At 42.9% G+C, this 17063-nt stretch overlaps 2 protein-coding genes across 2 annotated transcripts; both read right to left on the bottom strand.

Moving 5' to 3' along the window:
* Positions 1 to 5303: 5303 nt before the first annotated feature.
* On the bottom strand, positions 5304 to 10031 carry dusp2 (dual specificity phosphatase 2). Its single transcript, XM_053421209.1, is given in 8 exon segments — positions 5304 to 6318; positions 6914 to 6977; positions 6980 to 7117; positions 7119 to 7136; positions 7267 to 7329; positions 7331 to 7375; positions 7377 to 7390; positions 8041 to 10031. Coding segments are annotated over 8 exon segments (942 nt in total). The 5' UTR covers positions 8423 to 10031; the 3' UTR covers positions 5304 to 6100.
* Positions 10032 to 11752: 1721 nt separating this feature from the next.
* Positions 11753 to 16072, bottom strand: LOC128438600 (izumo sperm-egg fusion protein 1). The gene is made up of 9 exons (XM_053421207.1): positions 15856 to 16072; positions 15559 to 15633; positions 15381 to 15458; positions 15251 to 15271; positions 15038 to 15127; positions 14663 to 14790; positions 14157 to 14307; positions 12358 to 12526; positions 11753 to 12008 (listed from the first exon to the last, which is right to left on the bottom strand). The coding sequence occupies exons 1-9, from the start codon at positions 16055 to 16057 to the stop codon at positions 11936 to 11938; spliced, it is 987 nt and encodes a 328-aa protein (XP_053277182.1). The 5' UTR covers positions 16058 to 16072; the 3' UTR covers positions 11753 to 11935.
* Positions 16073 to 17063: the final 991 nt, after the last annotated feature.

Here is a 17063-nt window from a genome sequence, read left to right as displayed (position 1 = left end):
CTCCCATCTCCCTCTTGCGCGTCTTTTTCAGAGCCGGTGATGTCACTGTGGAGCGGAGGGCGTCATGGGATCTTTCTCTCTATCCCTCCAGCTCTTCTCCCTCTCCCCCCCCCCCCCCCCACTCACGTTAAAACGCTGCATTTGTGTTAGGACTGGCTTGTTGGGTGGCACCTCTGAACGCTGGGGGTGTCCGGATGAACATTTCAGACATTCATTTTCATGCATTCACTGAGGTCATGTAGGAGTGTTGTATCTTGGTCATTCACAAAAAGAGCATAAATGAGGTTCTCATTCTCCACTGTGACAAAGTGGACACATGTTTTTGATGTAATAAAAGCATATTAAGTCCACACGTTATTCCCCAAAACCTTTAATTTTAAGGAATATCTATGAGTAGTGATCCAAGTCATGGTATCTTCAGTAGTTAAGATGTTTCAATTGAGTTGTTTATTTTGAGGAATGCTGCCCTTCAAAGTGCCAAATGATTGATGCAATAAAATGCTGTTAACAAAACAACAAATTTCAAACTATGGCAGACTTATTTTTTTAATATAATAACCTTCTTCTGCCCAAAGCTGGACAAGCTAATATACGTCAAAGTAATGGTGATTGTTTTTCCTTATACAACCTGCAGTCGCCGACTCACACAACTTAAATGCACTGTGTTATCTTCCACTCCGGCTCACAGGGCAGCCTCTGCACTGCATTTACATCACCACTTGATTTCCATTTAAATCCCTCTGCCCCTATATGTGTCCTGCAACTTCCTGCCTCGTGAAACATGGACACCCACGACATCCCCTCATCGAGTCTGTTGCCTACCTGAGATCAAGTGTTCAGTTATGGGGTGAAACATAGGTCATTCTGCTCGTTTTACAGAGACATAGATTAAACAGGAAAGTGGGTGGGTGGTCCCTCTGTTAAAAACTCAATCACTGACAAATAACACAAATAAACACACACACACCACACTCTTCAGCCCACACATGTGCACGCACATACAATCTTATGAATGGTATGTGGGAAGGAGGTCCTGCTCACTTTGTTTTTGTAGAGCATCCCCCCCACACAGTGTTGCATTAATGAGAGAGACACCCAGAGAGGCGCCCATGGAATTACAGTTGGGAGCCCTAAATGTGTGACCCGAAGCTGCAGCCGATAATGTTTGCAGCATTTTTCTCTCCACACCACACATTCTAAATATAAAGGGAAAGAGAACAAAGCTTTTAGCGGGAGAGTGCACTCCAATCAAGAGCCTCTGTTTCCGTGGGTGAACTGTGCTTCGTAACGCGCTGGAATTGCATTCTGGGGGAGAGGGGTGTGTCATTGATGCCAAGGTTATGGAGGCCGAGCCGCACACAGTGTTCAATACACCACTTTTGAAGTGCTTGTTGTATAAGAGCATGTGATATGGAAACGCGTACACGCTCACGCAAAACAGCACAAAACACGACCCTGGAGGAGCTTCTGTTGTCACGTATCACACGCAGGGGATGGAGTTTGCACCTGGTCTTGCAGAGGACACTCACTCTTTGACAAAGCTTTAATTCGCTTCAAAATCCCTGAAGTCTCCCTGTAAAGATTTAACACTGCTGAGAAGAAGTCTTCTCCAAATGCGTTCCAGCCTGACTGCAGCCAGGTCGGCATAATGCTGCAAGGTTTCTGAGGAAGGCTGCGCTCACTTACCACAAAGTCCCTGCCCTTTGCACGATTTCATTATAGGCCCACCCATCCATTCGGAAAAGTTATTGATTTGATCCTGCCCCCTGTTTTGTGTGCGCTCATAAGTTTTGTGTGCAGTGGAGCTGTTTTATTTCAGACCATGAGAGTGAGGACAGCCTGGGAATGTGAGGTAGTTCATTGATCTCTTCTGAGGGCCAAGATTTGGGTTTATGGTTCAGTGGGTTAGGCCTGTATCTGTAAAGTGAATGTTAGGGAATAGAACAACGCCCATTTTGGCTTGTCAATCATCAATCAATCAAAATTCTACTTGAAGGGCCGATATTCACAAATCACAATTTTTCTCAGAGGGCCTAACATGGTGCGACAGCCTCTGTTCTTAAGCCTCAACAAGAGAAGGGAAAAAGTACCAAAAAAATCTATTAACTGATCAGCGATCAGCTGCCACCACGATCAACTGCTACCACAATCAGGTGTGACCACGATCAACAATCCACCACCACAATCAGTGATCATCTACCAACACGATCAGGAGCCGTGATCCATAATCACCATCATGATATGATCCATGATCATTGTCTACGATCCAGCATCATGATCCACGATGTGGCTGCCGCAGCGATCCTGGATCTGCCAGCGATAAAACACAAGGGCTGCGGGGAAGAAGTCAAGTCAGTAAAATGTATTGATGAGACATTAATGTGATAATGAGGGAGGAGAGGAGAGAGGAGATCTGTGTGTGATGTGTCAACCGACATTTCAGACCTATAGCAGCATAACTAAGACATGGCCCAAGACAAACCCGAACCGACTCTAACTATAAGCTTTATCAAAAAGGTTTTATAAGCCTGCTCTTAAATATAAAGCGGGGCCTGCCACCAATTCTCAAATTGGATTATACTATAAGTTGCGAGCAGGCCAACCCGATGGTGGTTTTCTCTTCTCAGACTGATTGTGTTGAAGGTTTTTCGAGGCCCAGAGAAAAATAAGTACTATTTAATCACAAAGATTGGAAGAAAAGAAAGAAAAAAATATATGGAGCCTATTTCCCATTGATTCACATTCCTGCTAACCCGTCCACTGGGATGGATTTTGTGTGGCGCTTTAGTAACTCACCAGGTCGAGCACACATGATTAAGTCCTTACTGAAGTGTGCCAGGTTTGAATCCAGTTTTTGCCCTTTGCTGCATGTTGTCCCACATACATCTATTTCTCTAACTCTCTTAAATGTGTGTCTCTCTGTCGACTTTCCAATCACAAAAAAGGGAAAGTAAACCTGATAAAGAACAAAGAAAACAATTATACCAGTGACATTCCTCAGAAGTTTGGCATTAAAAAGGTTTGTGTATGTGTGTGCAACCTGCAAACAATTACAGAAAGCGCTCCCATATGGTCAAACAGTAATTTACCCAACTGCTTTTGTAATGATGACAACTCCTGTTTGTGTGTGTGCCTGCAGGCCACAGCAACTGTGTGTTGTTCCCCCACACTGTTATTCTCAAGCTAATAATATCACACATATTGCATTCATGTTATCTGTGAGCGGTGTTTTCCAAACTGAGTTTCTTGTGTGAGTGACGTGGTCTTCAGCTGTGAACAGCAAATAGTTTAAATCCCCACAACTAACGAAAGTGTGATCCCTGTGCAAATCCCTGATCTCCCGTGCTCCTCTTTTTGTGCATACAGAACGAGAGCACACACACACACAAGCAGATGCACCATTGGTAGGTGTTGGCACAGCCTAATGTGATATGACAGAGCCTGACAGTGGTTTAATGTGGACACTGAGTGTGAATAACGGTTTCATTAAGGGGCCTGACTGAGTGAGGAGGCACAACATGAGAAGGAGATGAGAGTCAAGAGACAGAGAGGTGTACAAGTCTGCCTCCAGAGATCAGTGATCGAGTGAAGGGACAGGCACACTGTTGTCCGGTGTGCTGATGGACAATCATGTGTTCAGGAAACAGAACAGACAGAAGTGTGTGTGTGTGTGTGTGTGTGTGTTTCACTTCCCTGTGTTAGCTTGATAATAAGAGAGCTTCATCAGGTAATAAACAGTCTGCTGGTGTCATCTGCTGGACGATTCTGAATCCTCCTGTTTTCTAGTAATTTCAAAAGTTGTCAGCAGAGGGCCCTGTCTTATTATTAATTCATCTGCAGACACTGTTTTTGGTGAACGCTACCATGATGACAATAATCTGCCAGTGTTTTCTTCTTAACCTAAGTAGACATCTTTGTACAACAATAATGAAATACAACATAACAAGTGAATCTCCTGTATTCATAATACTCCTTAATGTAAAAGTCAAATATTAAAAGTACTTCAGAAATATTGCTTGTGACTAATGTGTGACTATATATATATATACATAAGATTGTTAAGGCTGATGCATTTAAGCTTAAGCAGAAATGGAAGTTGAGCTAACTATAAGTTATTAAGTTGAATACATTAAGTCCAATGGGGCCCATCCCAAGGGTCGAGCTGCCTCCACGGGGTGATATTTAAAATCTGGCTTCACAAATGTGTGTGTCAGCGTTACAGACATTTTTTTAACCTTTGCCCTTTTGTGAAATACTGGATAACTGTGAAACCATCTGGGAAATGTACACGAGAAATTCGCTTTCTATCAAAACACATCTGACATGCAACAAATAGAAGAAAGCTTTTTCTAAAGAGGTCATGTGCCAATCACTTGTTTAATCATTAACAATGCGACGTGTTTTATAGGCTTAAAGTAAAAGGTTACTCAAGTGCAGATAGATCAAAACCGAGTAAAGTGTACTTCTTTGCAGTTATTTTCCATCAGCTTACAGGGACTGTTACTTTTCATAATCTGTAAAAGTTGCTGGGCAATAGATATTTCCAAGAGGAAGTGGCTTTTTCAGTGTCAGTGACATCAGGGGATAAAGTGATGGTGACATTTGACCTTTAATTCACTGGTGCTGGTTCTTTGTCTTTTTAGATGGTTGAGTTTGGAGTCAACTACTGTTAGTTCAATATAAAAACTACTGATGATATAACAGCTCGATGTTAAAAGTTCAGCTGTGTATTGTGGTGAATTTGGTTTCTGGAAAGGTGACTGATATAGCTCAGTGTGGATGTCAAACCGGTAAATCAATCTAACAAAATGAGGAACCAGTATTTGATCTACTTGGGAAACCAAAGCTACACAATGACATTTTAATAGATGTGCAGATCACGATACTGAGTCATGACCACAAATCCATTTGTGACAAGGAACGGACTTTCCAAACTTCCTGATCAAACATAGCCTCTGTGACCTTTCTGTCTGCCGAGTGCTTTTTAAAAACTAATTCTCTCTTTCAAATGTGGAAACTTGTTCTCTCCACTTGAGCAAGAGGAAGTGAAAAGTGTGTCAGATGTTGTCGAGGTCAAAAGGCCGTCACACTGTAAAACTCATTCTCTGCAGATAATCCTGTGAAAATACTGAGCAATGCACCGGTTCACTTCCCCCTGATTCAGCAAGAGGGAATTAAGTGCAGCGAGGTCAGTGTTTAATGTTCACCCACGGAAAGACAGCAACACACTCAGGAATGACTGGTCTGAGATCACTTTGACTTTCTCAAAGTTAATTCAATAGTATTAAACAGAAAGAAACTGATTCAATATGCTCACCGCCGTGTTTTTATTTCAGTCGAAAAACAGCAGGGATCAGCTTAACCTCGTTGGTATAAAGTGCAATAACAGACAATAATGTGTCATGACAAATGCTGATGTAATAAATAAAAATATAAATTCTATTTACACGATAAAAACAACTTAGTAAGAGTAATTTATCTCAGGATACAAAATGATCAGATCTTTGATTATACACCACTTCTGGTTGTCGCAGTTTTATAAATTAGACAATAAAACCAGTATTGCTGTATGAAGTTAACACAGTGTTGTCTCATATAAAGATGTCACAGTGGCTGTAACTGTGGAGGAATGACTCTCAGAATGGAAATAAGACAGCCCTTGCAAATAATCAGGCACGTAAGTCAAACAAGGTAACACACACAGACACACACACACACGCACACACACACACACACACACACACACCCAGAAAACCAGACAAGCACACACAATTACCCTTTAGTACAAAACATCAGGGGATATTAGCTCATAGCTGCTCCACCTTGCTGGCTCAGAATCACAATGTGGTTGTTACAGTGGAGTTTTATCAACATCCCATTTGTATTATTCTACTGTGAGTAAGAACCCGGATCCACCAGCCATGTGCTGGCAGCAACACAAGTAGCTTTTCTTTCTGTGCAAAACAGTGATTACTTCTGTTGTGCAGAAGTTTTGATAGTACAAACAGTATTTTTGTGCATATGTTTTGAGTCCAGCACAATTTCTACAAGAGGCAGACGATTTAAGTAAAAAGTACAGTCATGTCAATTTCCTTCCTCTTCATCCTTGGCAGAGGACGTCGGTTTCAAACTGCAGCAGCTGTCCCATGAAGCCCAGGTTGGGGGAGATGACGTGACGTCGCTGCTTCACAAAGTCGAAGGCCTCGTCCAGCCGCACACGCTGCGTGTGCATGAGGTAGGCCAGACAGATGGTGGCAGAGCGGGAGATGCCTGCCTGGCAATGCACCAACACCCGACCACCTCTCTGCTTCACAGAGTCTGTAGGCAGGACGGAAAGAGGAAGAGAGATCAGCTTATTGTGCTCCATTTCACATCAGTTTCACTGACATCAGGGAGAATATTTTACAAGCTGAAATACATATAAAGCTCTAGAACCACTGGACTGGAGGGGCGGCCTATGACAAATGTCATTAGTCACTGTCCTAATGGAGATTTAGATAAGCCACCTCCATCTTCTCCTGAACTGAACTTTAAGGTAAAATGGTGAAAACAAGCAGCAGAATGCACTTTGTAATGTTAATTCACTTCTCCTCTGCAGCTTGTGCCCCATAATCCAGTTTTGTAGTCAGACGATTAAACTGTTGGTCCTTAAGTCTCGGCTACTAAATGGATTATGCTGCACAGTCTGCTTAGAGAAATATTTTGAATTTCTTCAGAGATTGATAAGGAGTCTAATTTTAATAAAGTTAGAAACGCATTGTGTTTAGTGGGTCAAATAACTTTCACGAAGCTTAGACTGATGAGCTACTAATCTTTCATTTTAAACCCACACTGCACAGGTTGGAAGATGTGGATGTTTAGAGGTGGTGGTGGGGGGGGGGGGGGGGGGGGGGGGGGGGGGGGGGGGGCTCACCAATGAAGGTGATGGCTGTGGCGAAGCAGGCTCTGATGTCAGCAGCCAGAGTGTCCCTCCACCGTGAGCCCGCAGGTACTCGAACTCCCCCTCGTAGAAGTTGGGGCAGGTGGAGGAGACGTTGAGCACGGCTGTGATGCCTGCTGCTGCCAGGGTCTCTCTGCGGGACGAGTGGACGGCACTGCCCAAGAACAGGAAGGGCAAGCAGCTCCACTGGACCACCCTGCAATTCAGAAGACCACAGTTTAAAAAACAAGAATAAACAGTTTGATCTCATTTCATCCTTTATATCTATTTCAATTGGCAGGTTTGTGTGCATGACATCATGTATTAACTGCTGGGTTTTGTCTCACCTGATCATACGCTGGCGTCCTGCGGCCGGTCACTGCCGGCTCCGGCTCCACTGAGGGCAGCTGTGCTGCTGGCAGAGATGTAGCACAGCTCTGGAGAGGCCTCGGTAAAATCCCTCAAATCCACCTAAATGGAGGTCACATAGTATTAGCTAAGCCCAGGCTCTCACCTAAGTACTCTTAAAAAATGGGTTACGCATAAACAATAACTATAAACAATATCAATAATTATTACAATTTTATTTAGTCCAATATGTTGTATTAAAATTCATAGAGAACGAGGAGGTGTTACATGTCTCCCTCAGATGTCTACCTACAAGTGTTTTTCTGTTTATCAAGTATTTGTTGCTCATAAATAAATAAAAAAAGAGTTTAAAACCACAAACTTCACCCAGGAGTAGAATAAGCCGTTAAACTATATAAACTAATATATATATTTACAATTGTGACACTTTTTGTGATAATTACAGATATGGACTGGTCGACTGTTGACATCATATTGTCCATTTAGCCCAGCCATAAGATGGGGTAAACATGGGAAAGAAGTTTGAATATGCAAAGTCCACAGATTGTTTTAAGGTTTGTTTATGAAATGTTTCCCTCTTGTTACAACCTGAAACCTAAACACTAGTAAGCTCAGTGCATTCACCCTGTTATAAACACATTGGTAACTCGTGTTTGTTTCTTTAAGTCTTGCCAGGTCAAATCAACCTGATGAACACTTAGTACAGCAGTAAACCAACAGTAAATCTCAAGTGGATTTGAAGTGGTTGTTACCTTGTAGGAAGCAGATGTGCGTGTGGACCTCGTTCTGCAGGGCGGTGAGCAACATCTGGGCCACGCTCTCCGCCCGCAGCTCGGCCACGGAGCCGCTGCTCTGGTCCATCACCACCACGGGGGAGAAGTCCCCTCGCCGCAGCCGGCCGAGGAGCGCCTTGTCTGGGATGAGCCACTCCAGAGCCACCACCGAGCCCTTGGACCGGCGCCTCATCATCGAGCTCCAGTTCACGTTCCGGGCCTCGCGGATGTGCGCCAGGGAGAAGTCGAGGAAAGGTCGGCAGTCCAGCACCACGCCGCCGGCTGAGGCGCACTGGTCCCGGGGGGTCTGGAGGATGTGGACCAGCTCAGTGGCTGTGATCTCCAAAGGATCCACAGTCATGGCGGAGAAAGTAGATTTATAAGTAATTTAAAATAAATAAACTATATTTACTCTACTACAAATATGAGCTATTAAAAATAAATGAATCTGGTGTTGGTGTATTTTTCTGTGATGATCTGATAAATGACTGGAGCAATAAAATAAAGTATGTGTGTAGAACCTGAGCTGGGTTCGAGTCCTCTTCACGTTTTCACTTGTTCATTGATAACAGCTGTCGGAGGGGTGGGGTCACCGCGGCCCCTCCTGGTTTTTCCCCAGAAGTAGTGACGTGGCAGGCGGAACGACCATGTATGGTCTGCCCGACACTCCTCATATGGACACTGACGCGAACCTTCGATTTTCCACGAGCGCACGTGGTCACTCGGGGTTATCCCGTGTTTTTGTGCTGAATGACGTGATGCGCGCAGCCTCCAGAGGAAAACAGGAGCTGGGTGTTATTCGGGTTGAGATTAAAACCTGAGCTGCTCCACCACACAAACACAAACTGCTGCTGGTTTCCTCTAAAGCAACGCGTTCACAAAACAAAGCAACAAAAGGAAAGCAGAAAAGGGAAACGAGAACAGACAAATGTGTATTTATATAAATGAATGAGCAGAACAAGATATGACACCCATACTGTAAAAGCCCCATGAATACAAACCTTAACAGATAATGGTCATTTTTACCTCTTTAAAGTGTTTTTGTTTGTTTGTCTTTGTGTTTATTATTTTTTACATTATCATCATTATTATTACTATCATGATTTATTTATTTGTTTTGTTTGTGTGTCTCTTTCTCCACACATATGCACTAATTGGTGAATAAAAGGTTAATTTAAGTTTCCAGTGCATCTGTTGGTTTCTACTCTGTGGTGTTTAAGCCCTTTGCACAGTTCCACTGGTTATATCCCGTGCACAGATGAAGCTATTGTTTCTGCTCCTTTAGTGCACCTTCAAACACAGATTTGATTTTGTCCATGGATGAACTGATAAGTGACTCAACTTGATTCAAAGCAGTCCCATAATTCAAAGGAACTCATTTTCCATAAACTTTGCGGAGAGAGAGGTAAGGATGGAGATGCTCTTTATTCTGGTGCTGCCTTATTTCAGTCTGCATCTGTGAAATCAAACTCTGATGACAGTTATGGGTGTGGGTGACAAACTGTCAAATGTCAAGTCAAGCTTTTGAATCATAAACTCTCAATAAACCAAATATACCAAAATCACCTTTGATTATTGCTTTTGACATATTTGGCTGTGGACATTTATAAGTTTTACTTAAAGTAAATGTTCTTTAGTATTTCTGTGCTTCACCTGATTCGTTTCCGGAGAAAGTTTTTGCCTTGGTCCCACATGAGTAATATTTAAGTCATAATTCATCTAAATGTAGAGGATGTTGTAGGCGTCTTTCCACCCATGGATTCAAGACACTTACTACCTTCTCACGAGCAGAGAGAAATATATATTTTATGGGCCGTGTGGGATAATTTGTAGCACAAAGTGTAATCTGACGTCTTGGTCTTCATTTCCTCATAACCCACATTTTCAAATCACTCTGCCTTCCCTCAGACGTCTCCCACTCAAACCTCTGACTCCACTTTCTTCATCTTCCCACTTCCTCTCGCCCCCTCCCCGCACCGCTGCCCGCCGGCTCGTCAGCAGCAAACCCACTGTGTCCCACTCTCTCTCTCTCTCTCTCCCTGCTGAGGCTGCAGTCTCTGCAACAACACACACACACACACACACACACACACACACACACACACACACACACAGACATACATTTTGGTAGCACAGTTCATCAAGGCTGTCAGCATGAGCTGCTGAACCTGCATTTACTGTGGCCTCAACCTGCACTTTGGGCCTGAACACACACATTTAAACCCACAGTGAAGCGGTGTGCTGGGTTGGAACATTGTGACGTGAGCGTCTCTGTGTGACAGCGTCTTAAAGACCAACGTTCACCCACATGTCAGCAGTCTGACAGGAAGCAACCCCGCACATGCATCCTGTCATCACCCGTGCAGGCCTCAGCCACCCCCCCCAACCCTTTGTGTTACACCATGACAACCTGGCTGCCTCTGATTCACACGAGTTTGGATGAAATTCCCCTGAAAAAGGTGATTCACGATTTATTTACCAACTCCCTGGATGTGGTGACTCAACCAACTGCTTTCATTTTCATTAAGTGAAAATTTCATTTTCCCAGGTTCGAAAATCAGGCTGCTGTCAAGTTAGCAAAGAATCAGCCACATGAGGCCTGACACGATGCCCAGAGATGGGATGAATGTGTTATTGTTGATGACGACTATCACAGGAAATTACACTTTTACATCAAGATTGGGGCGAGGTGATCTGAGCGAATACCTCATGAGAGAGGAATTTAGAGAAATATGCTGAGTGCTGAGCGAGAAACTTGTGGAGCGGATGCCGGGGAGGTGGCGGAGATCATGACACAACTTGTGCAAATAGAGGGTGACTATTTTTGAATCAGAAGCAGCTGATGTCATCAAAACGTACAGAGACAGACAAACAGACAGCAGGAAACAATGAAGCAATAAAGTCTGGTGGTTTTGTGGTGTTGTAAGAAAACAGTGACATGTCACTGACGAGCGATTCAAAAGATATGAGTAAATAAACTTTGAAAGAAAACCCTGATGAAAACAGCTGCTGCCAGCTTTTACCCCATCCACGGCAACTGCCCTGCCTCTCCCACAGGGGGATTATCCAGGATTAATTGGATGGCTGGAGTTATTAATCTCAGAAAAACACGTTATCCGGGAGATTTACCTCGTCCCTGATTCCTATCATGAACGCCCACGTGAAAACGGCGTCTCCCCATTCAGGGCGGACATGTCCTTGCTGGGTTCAGATCACTGCAGGCAAGCTGGTGCTGGAAAGTTGAGTGGTTTTCTGTTTTTCTTTTGACTTTGGGTGTGTTGTATGTTTTCAACTTCACCTCAACTTTTTGTTTTATGAGGTCTATGACTCATCCTGTTGCACAGCGTCGAACCATGACTCTTTTTTTGTCAAAGATGAACAACGTTCTTTTGGAAAAAGTTCCTTCCTCATGAGGCCTCCTTCTTACACTCAAAAAAATAATTGTATCTTAAACACTGACTTTGTGTATTTCAATTATTTTCTATCCAACGTCATCAGATATGATCAAGAGTGTCAAGAGTTGCATTTAAAGTGTTTTCTATCAAGGTGAGTGATTATCAATAAATCAAATAACTATGTATAAACCTATAAAACTTGTGTGCTTAATGTATATTTATGTGGAGGTTTAACTTGATTTAATCAAATCCCTCTCATCATAATAGATAACACTTCATTTAATGTGACCTGTGATAAAGTTAAATGGAAATATGATGTGAATAAAGTCAATGTGTGTGTACCCAACATGTATTCTCACTTCCTCCTCTTCTCTAGACATAGCCTCACACTTTTACTTGGGAAATTTATTCAACCACAAAGGGAAATGTACAACCTGAAGTGAGTAAAACCATTAAAGTGTGTTTATACAGTGTTGTCGTCACGCTGTGCTCTGTTTGGTGTTTCCACTCTGTCCTCCTCCTCTGCGACTCCTCCACTGCTTAATCAGCGTTCTATGAAAAAGATCAACAACACTGTAAACCATAAATCAAGTTCCAAATATTGTGTGCCTTTTTTGTGTATTTCAATTTAGGTCACTGATTTGTGCTGACATGGATTACATTAATGTGCACTCAGCTCAACTATCAACAGTGTATTTATATATCTATTGCAGCTTCATATGAAATGAACCTATACCTCATCAACCATGATTAAAACTCATGACAACTTGCTCACTTTTTTCCTCTTGAATCATTTAGGTCATCACCCTTTCTCCGACCGTTCGGCATCACTTCTTTTTACCGCCGCCCTTCCTGCTACCCCCCCCCCCCCCCCCCCCCCCGCCCTCTCACGGATGCTCACCTCATGATGAATACGAGGCCGGCGCTCGCCACAAGAGCCAGAGCAGTAATCGTGACGAGGAGTGCCACCATTATCTTCTCGGTGTGCTGATCATTTGAGTATTCGTAATCGAGAGGCAGTGTGGGCAGAGTGAGCCGGGGTTTCTGAGGCTCGTCAGGCAAAGGTACGACTGTGGGGAAGGAAGATAAGAAAAACAAAGATGTATCAGTAGAGCTATACAGAAACTCTCGTATAGAGGAAAAATATCGAGGGTATACATCCATTTTTTACATGATTTTGTTTGTCACGAACCTCCAGACAAACAATAGAGACACAGTGGACAATGGAGTCCCTTTGCAAAAGGTTTTCTCTCAGAGAATCCTCATATTTAAAGTTTTTGTTAAATACTATTCTCTACATTTGGAACTCTATGGTATTGGTACTGGTTGGGACATTGAAATCAGCTTTCAGCTCAGCTAAGGAAGTTGTGTTTTCATCAGCATTTGTTTGTTTTTCTCTCATCAGGAATAAAGGACTAATATCTATTTGATTGAATTGTTGGGTCTGACTATGTGTGCTCCTCTGAGGGCCATTCCTGTTATTGTTAGCTTTTATGCTACTTCATTTTGTTGGGGAATTAACTGTGTCAATAGCAACGTGTCTTGTCTGTATTTCTAGGTCACGTTGTCATTTATTTTCATTGTTTTCAATATTTCCTGTTTAATTTTGTTGTCACTGGCTGTTCCTCTCGTTTTAGAACCCACTTCCTGTCCTTGTGTGTTTCCCCCCTGCTGTGCTTGTGTGTCCCCTCCAGATGCTTAGCACCTGCGCCTCCTTCCTCTCCAGTGTATTTCATCTTTGTGCTGCTTTGCCTCTCTGCCAGTTCCTCTTTGTTCTTTGAGACAAGTGCACCAGCCCTTTTGACCATATCTGTGCTGAGCCATCTTGTTTTTTCACTTATTTACTGTCCAAAGAACTGAGGTCATGTCTGGTCAATCTCCAAAGGAAACATATGTAAATCAGTTCTCTGTATTTTGATTCCTGTTTCAAACTGCGCCTACAGAACCAGTCTGAACTGGCTCAGACAAACAGCCTTAGTTCTCTTAGATATAAGATCCTTGCATTTGCCTGTTCTCCATCTTCACTCTGAGTTCCCTGTGACTCTCTGTGTTGATCCTTTCTAGAGAGCCCCTATTAAAATACACAAAGACAAATTTGGTGTTCCAGCGTCTTGTATTTTCAAATTTCCATCACAGGGACAAACCCATTATATTTTGGGGCATATCTGAATCTTGAGGCGGATCAAGGAAATGTTTTGTTTAGTTAAATTCCTTTTTGGGACATTTTGACTAATTTCCCAGGGAATAATTCATGGATCTTGATGGAAAAAAAATCAGTCACACTAAATGTATCGTTATCTATGAGTAATTTGGTGAAGCTCGATTTAATTTAAGGGGATAATTTGACCTTGACGGAGTTCTGTGCTCCACTGAGTTTTATTCCAGTTCTTTAACGTGTAGTAAGTAAATCTCTTTAAAGATGAACGGTTGTGTTTGTGGCCTACCGTCATATCTTTGATGTGATATTGAAAACCAAAGTAGAAGACAACTTTTATAAGTAAAAGATTTGAATATTCAGTTTTGAATATTTGTTATTCATTCCCAAGCATTTAGAGTAGAAATATTCCTGGCATGTTTGGTCTCTGGGGGGGTAACTGTTCAAACAGCCTAAATTAACATGGAGGCAATGTCAGCTTTTGAACATCCAGAGCCGGATTAACAGTTTTTCAGTGACTGTGTGCCTCAGAGCTGTAACTCTACCAGTGAGCAGGAAAGTGACTCGATAGAAGACGGATCCACTTCGTCCCTGAAGCGAGCAGCGATACGTCCCTTGTTCCTCCACTTCCAGCTGATTTAGGATCCAGAAGGACTCATCTGTCACCACCAACACTTTGAAGTCGGTCTCGTTCGGCTGCAAACCAAAATTGGGAAGCGATATTTGCAAGTTAGTGGGTGGGAAATCACTCAGGCAATATTCAAGAGTAAAGCTTAATAAGGGACAAAACTTTATACATGAGAATCAGGAAGTATGCAAAGTGTTTAACAAGTGGTAGGTTCCATTTAAGTGGTTTAAACGTGGTAGATTGCTGTTTCTGTTTCTGTTTTGGGTAGTCATTTGAGGAAGTGACAGTATGAGCAGAGAAACCTTTTCAGTTCCAGGTAAAAATAAGTTGAGATAAAACAAGAGGGCGGGGGTATTTATTTATGAGAGCTTCTGTGCCGGTGATTGGCTGCAAGGCGGGTAGCAGAAGGACAAATGGACAAACCTTTTCAGTTCCAGGTTTTCCTGGAGCCCAGGAGAAGTGATACTCGGGTTTTCCCGTGAGAAGTTGATGCCATGGGAGAAAACAGTCGAGCAGTGCCTGGCCTCCCTCCTCGGCCTGCACTCGGTGCTCTGGAGAGAGGGTCAGAGGAGGGGGGGGGGGGGGGGCGCTTGTTTCATTAATTTGATTTGGATTACTTGAATAATCTGTTTCATTAGCCCTGCACATGGGCAGGCAGCAGTAGTGCCTCGCTTGAGAACACACTTATAAACTCGTTACAGCATGTGAACTCTCACCACATAGGCAGGACTCTCCCTCATTCTCTCATGCCTCTACCCACCAAGGATGTACACTAACACAAACACACAAAAAACCTACCACCACACTCCTGCTGGCCAGAGGGAGACGCACAGACGTATATCTTGAAGCGGCAAGAGACGCAATCCATTACTCTCCGTTTCAGGAGGCCTGAGAAACACACATGCACACACAGGTGTCGTGTAAACATGCACTGTGTGTATTGTGTGTGTGTGTGTTTCTACAAGGATTTTGCAGCGACACAGATGGAAGAGCCAGACAGATCAAACTTACCACACATGTTGGGGCACAATCCTGAGGGAGAGACAAACAAATGATCTGAATCTGAAACATGTCGTTCTCATTACATAAAGTGCCCCGCCTCATAATGTGCACAACAAGCATTCATATTCATGTCAATTACCATCACGGATGAAGGCGTCCAGGTGTTTCTCTAAGATCCTCCTGCCCTTCTCCATGATCTGAATGGCTTCAGATGTTCCTGTAAAAAGAACACGCCGAGGGGGGACATGATGTTCGTCTTAATTATGTGTCCATTTGAGAACTATTCATTACAATGAATGATGTTTTCTGTTCCTCACCAGAGTGAGGGGTTTTCAGGAAGAGGTTGAATTCACTGCGGTACTCGGTCCCGGCTCTGTACAGAGTAGTGAAATCTGAGGATTGGGAAACAGAGTCATGTTTTACTGGTTTTTTATCATTTTACACTTGAGGCCTCTAACTCAGATTCTATCCAGGACAAAATGATGGTCATGGTAGAAAAGTAATTCAACTACCAGATCATGAAAGACCTCAGAGGCCGGATAATATTTTCGAAAAAGACACGAGCTATGAGATATTGTTGCTTTAAGTGAATTATCACCAGTCCTTTATCTCACCTATTATTCCTTTTCGCTTCCTGCTGGTCTCTATGTAGTTCACATACGTGTGGCTGTAAATCTTTTTTATTTCCATCTGGTCGGCCAAGGTCGGGGCAGACAGGGCTAAGTTTTCATGCAGGAGTCGGACCCTGCGGTCACACTGCAGACAAGCGTCAGCTGCAAGGACACAGCCGAGCAGCGTCACCAGTACCAGCAGCATCTCCCCTCAGCACCCTGAGCCTCCTGCACCTGAGGATGAGTCACTGGGGCCCTTGGGATTTTTCACTCAGTGTGGTTTCTACAACAGAAAAGTCAAACATTAGTGCTCCTACAAAACAACCACTTAAAAACTACAGTGGTACTGCTACTACAACCATTATCACAACTTTCTAATAATAGTCATTTCAGATTCTATTTTTCTTTATTAATTAAAGTAAAAATGTGGAAATGTGGAAAATGGCCACTAAGTCCAAAGTGGCGGGTTTCCTGTTGTGATTTTCACAATACACCTCAAACTTTTTTGTGCCTCTGGTCATGATACACAGGTGACACGATTTTTGTGAAGATCGGTGAAAGCTAACTGAAGGGCTTTTCCTTAGATGGCGCTGTTGAGCCATTTTACCACGTCCATTTCAAATTACTCCAGAATACAATTACTTTTTTGAGGTTTTGAATTTATTGCAAAATTTGGTAACAATTTGAGCATGTCTAGGCCTGAAAAAGCCCAAAAGTGAAATACAAATCCTTCGGAACAATAGTGCATCCCACCGGAGGTGCTCGGGACCTGATAATGATAAGAGTAATATAGCTGTTAACTGTGAACAGTCAAAATCTCAACAATATTCACTTAATCATTCAACGAAACGATTCAAGGGCCGTGAATAAAGGATTTTGTAAATCACCAGGAATAAATGAAATTATGGCGTTGGGCTCTGCAGTAGTTGTGCATTGATAGTCTACTTATATTCTCCGCCACTGTGTGTACATATACTTAAGTTTACAGAACGTAACTGCTTTAACCTGAATGCTAGTACAACTAGTGCCTCATAGTACTAAAGCCCTATAAGACAAATTGTGATTTGTGAATATGGGCTATACAAATAAAATTTGATTGATCGAAATAAACAAATAATTTGAATAGCATAATTCTGCAAGTATACTAGCTAGCTATGCTGCAACACTACAGCCATCAGTTCCTCCACCACTAAAACCAGTAATTAAGATAA

Source organism: Pleuronectes platessa, chromosome 4 (genome assembly GCF_947347685.1).
Source record: "Pleuronectes platessa chromosome 4, fPlePla1.1, whole genome shotgun sequence".
Lineage (NCBI taxonomy): Eukaryota > Metazoa > Chordata > Actinopteri > Pleuronectiformes > Pleuronectidae > Pleuronectes > Pleuronectes platessa.
This window is presented reverse-complemented; position numbering and strand designations above follow the sequence as displayed.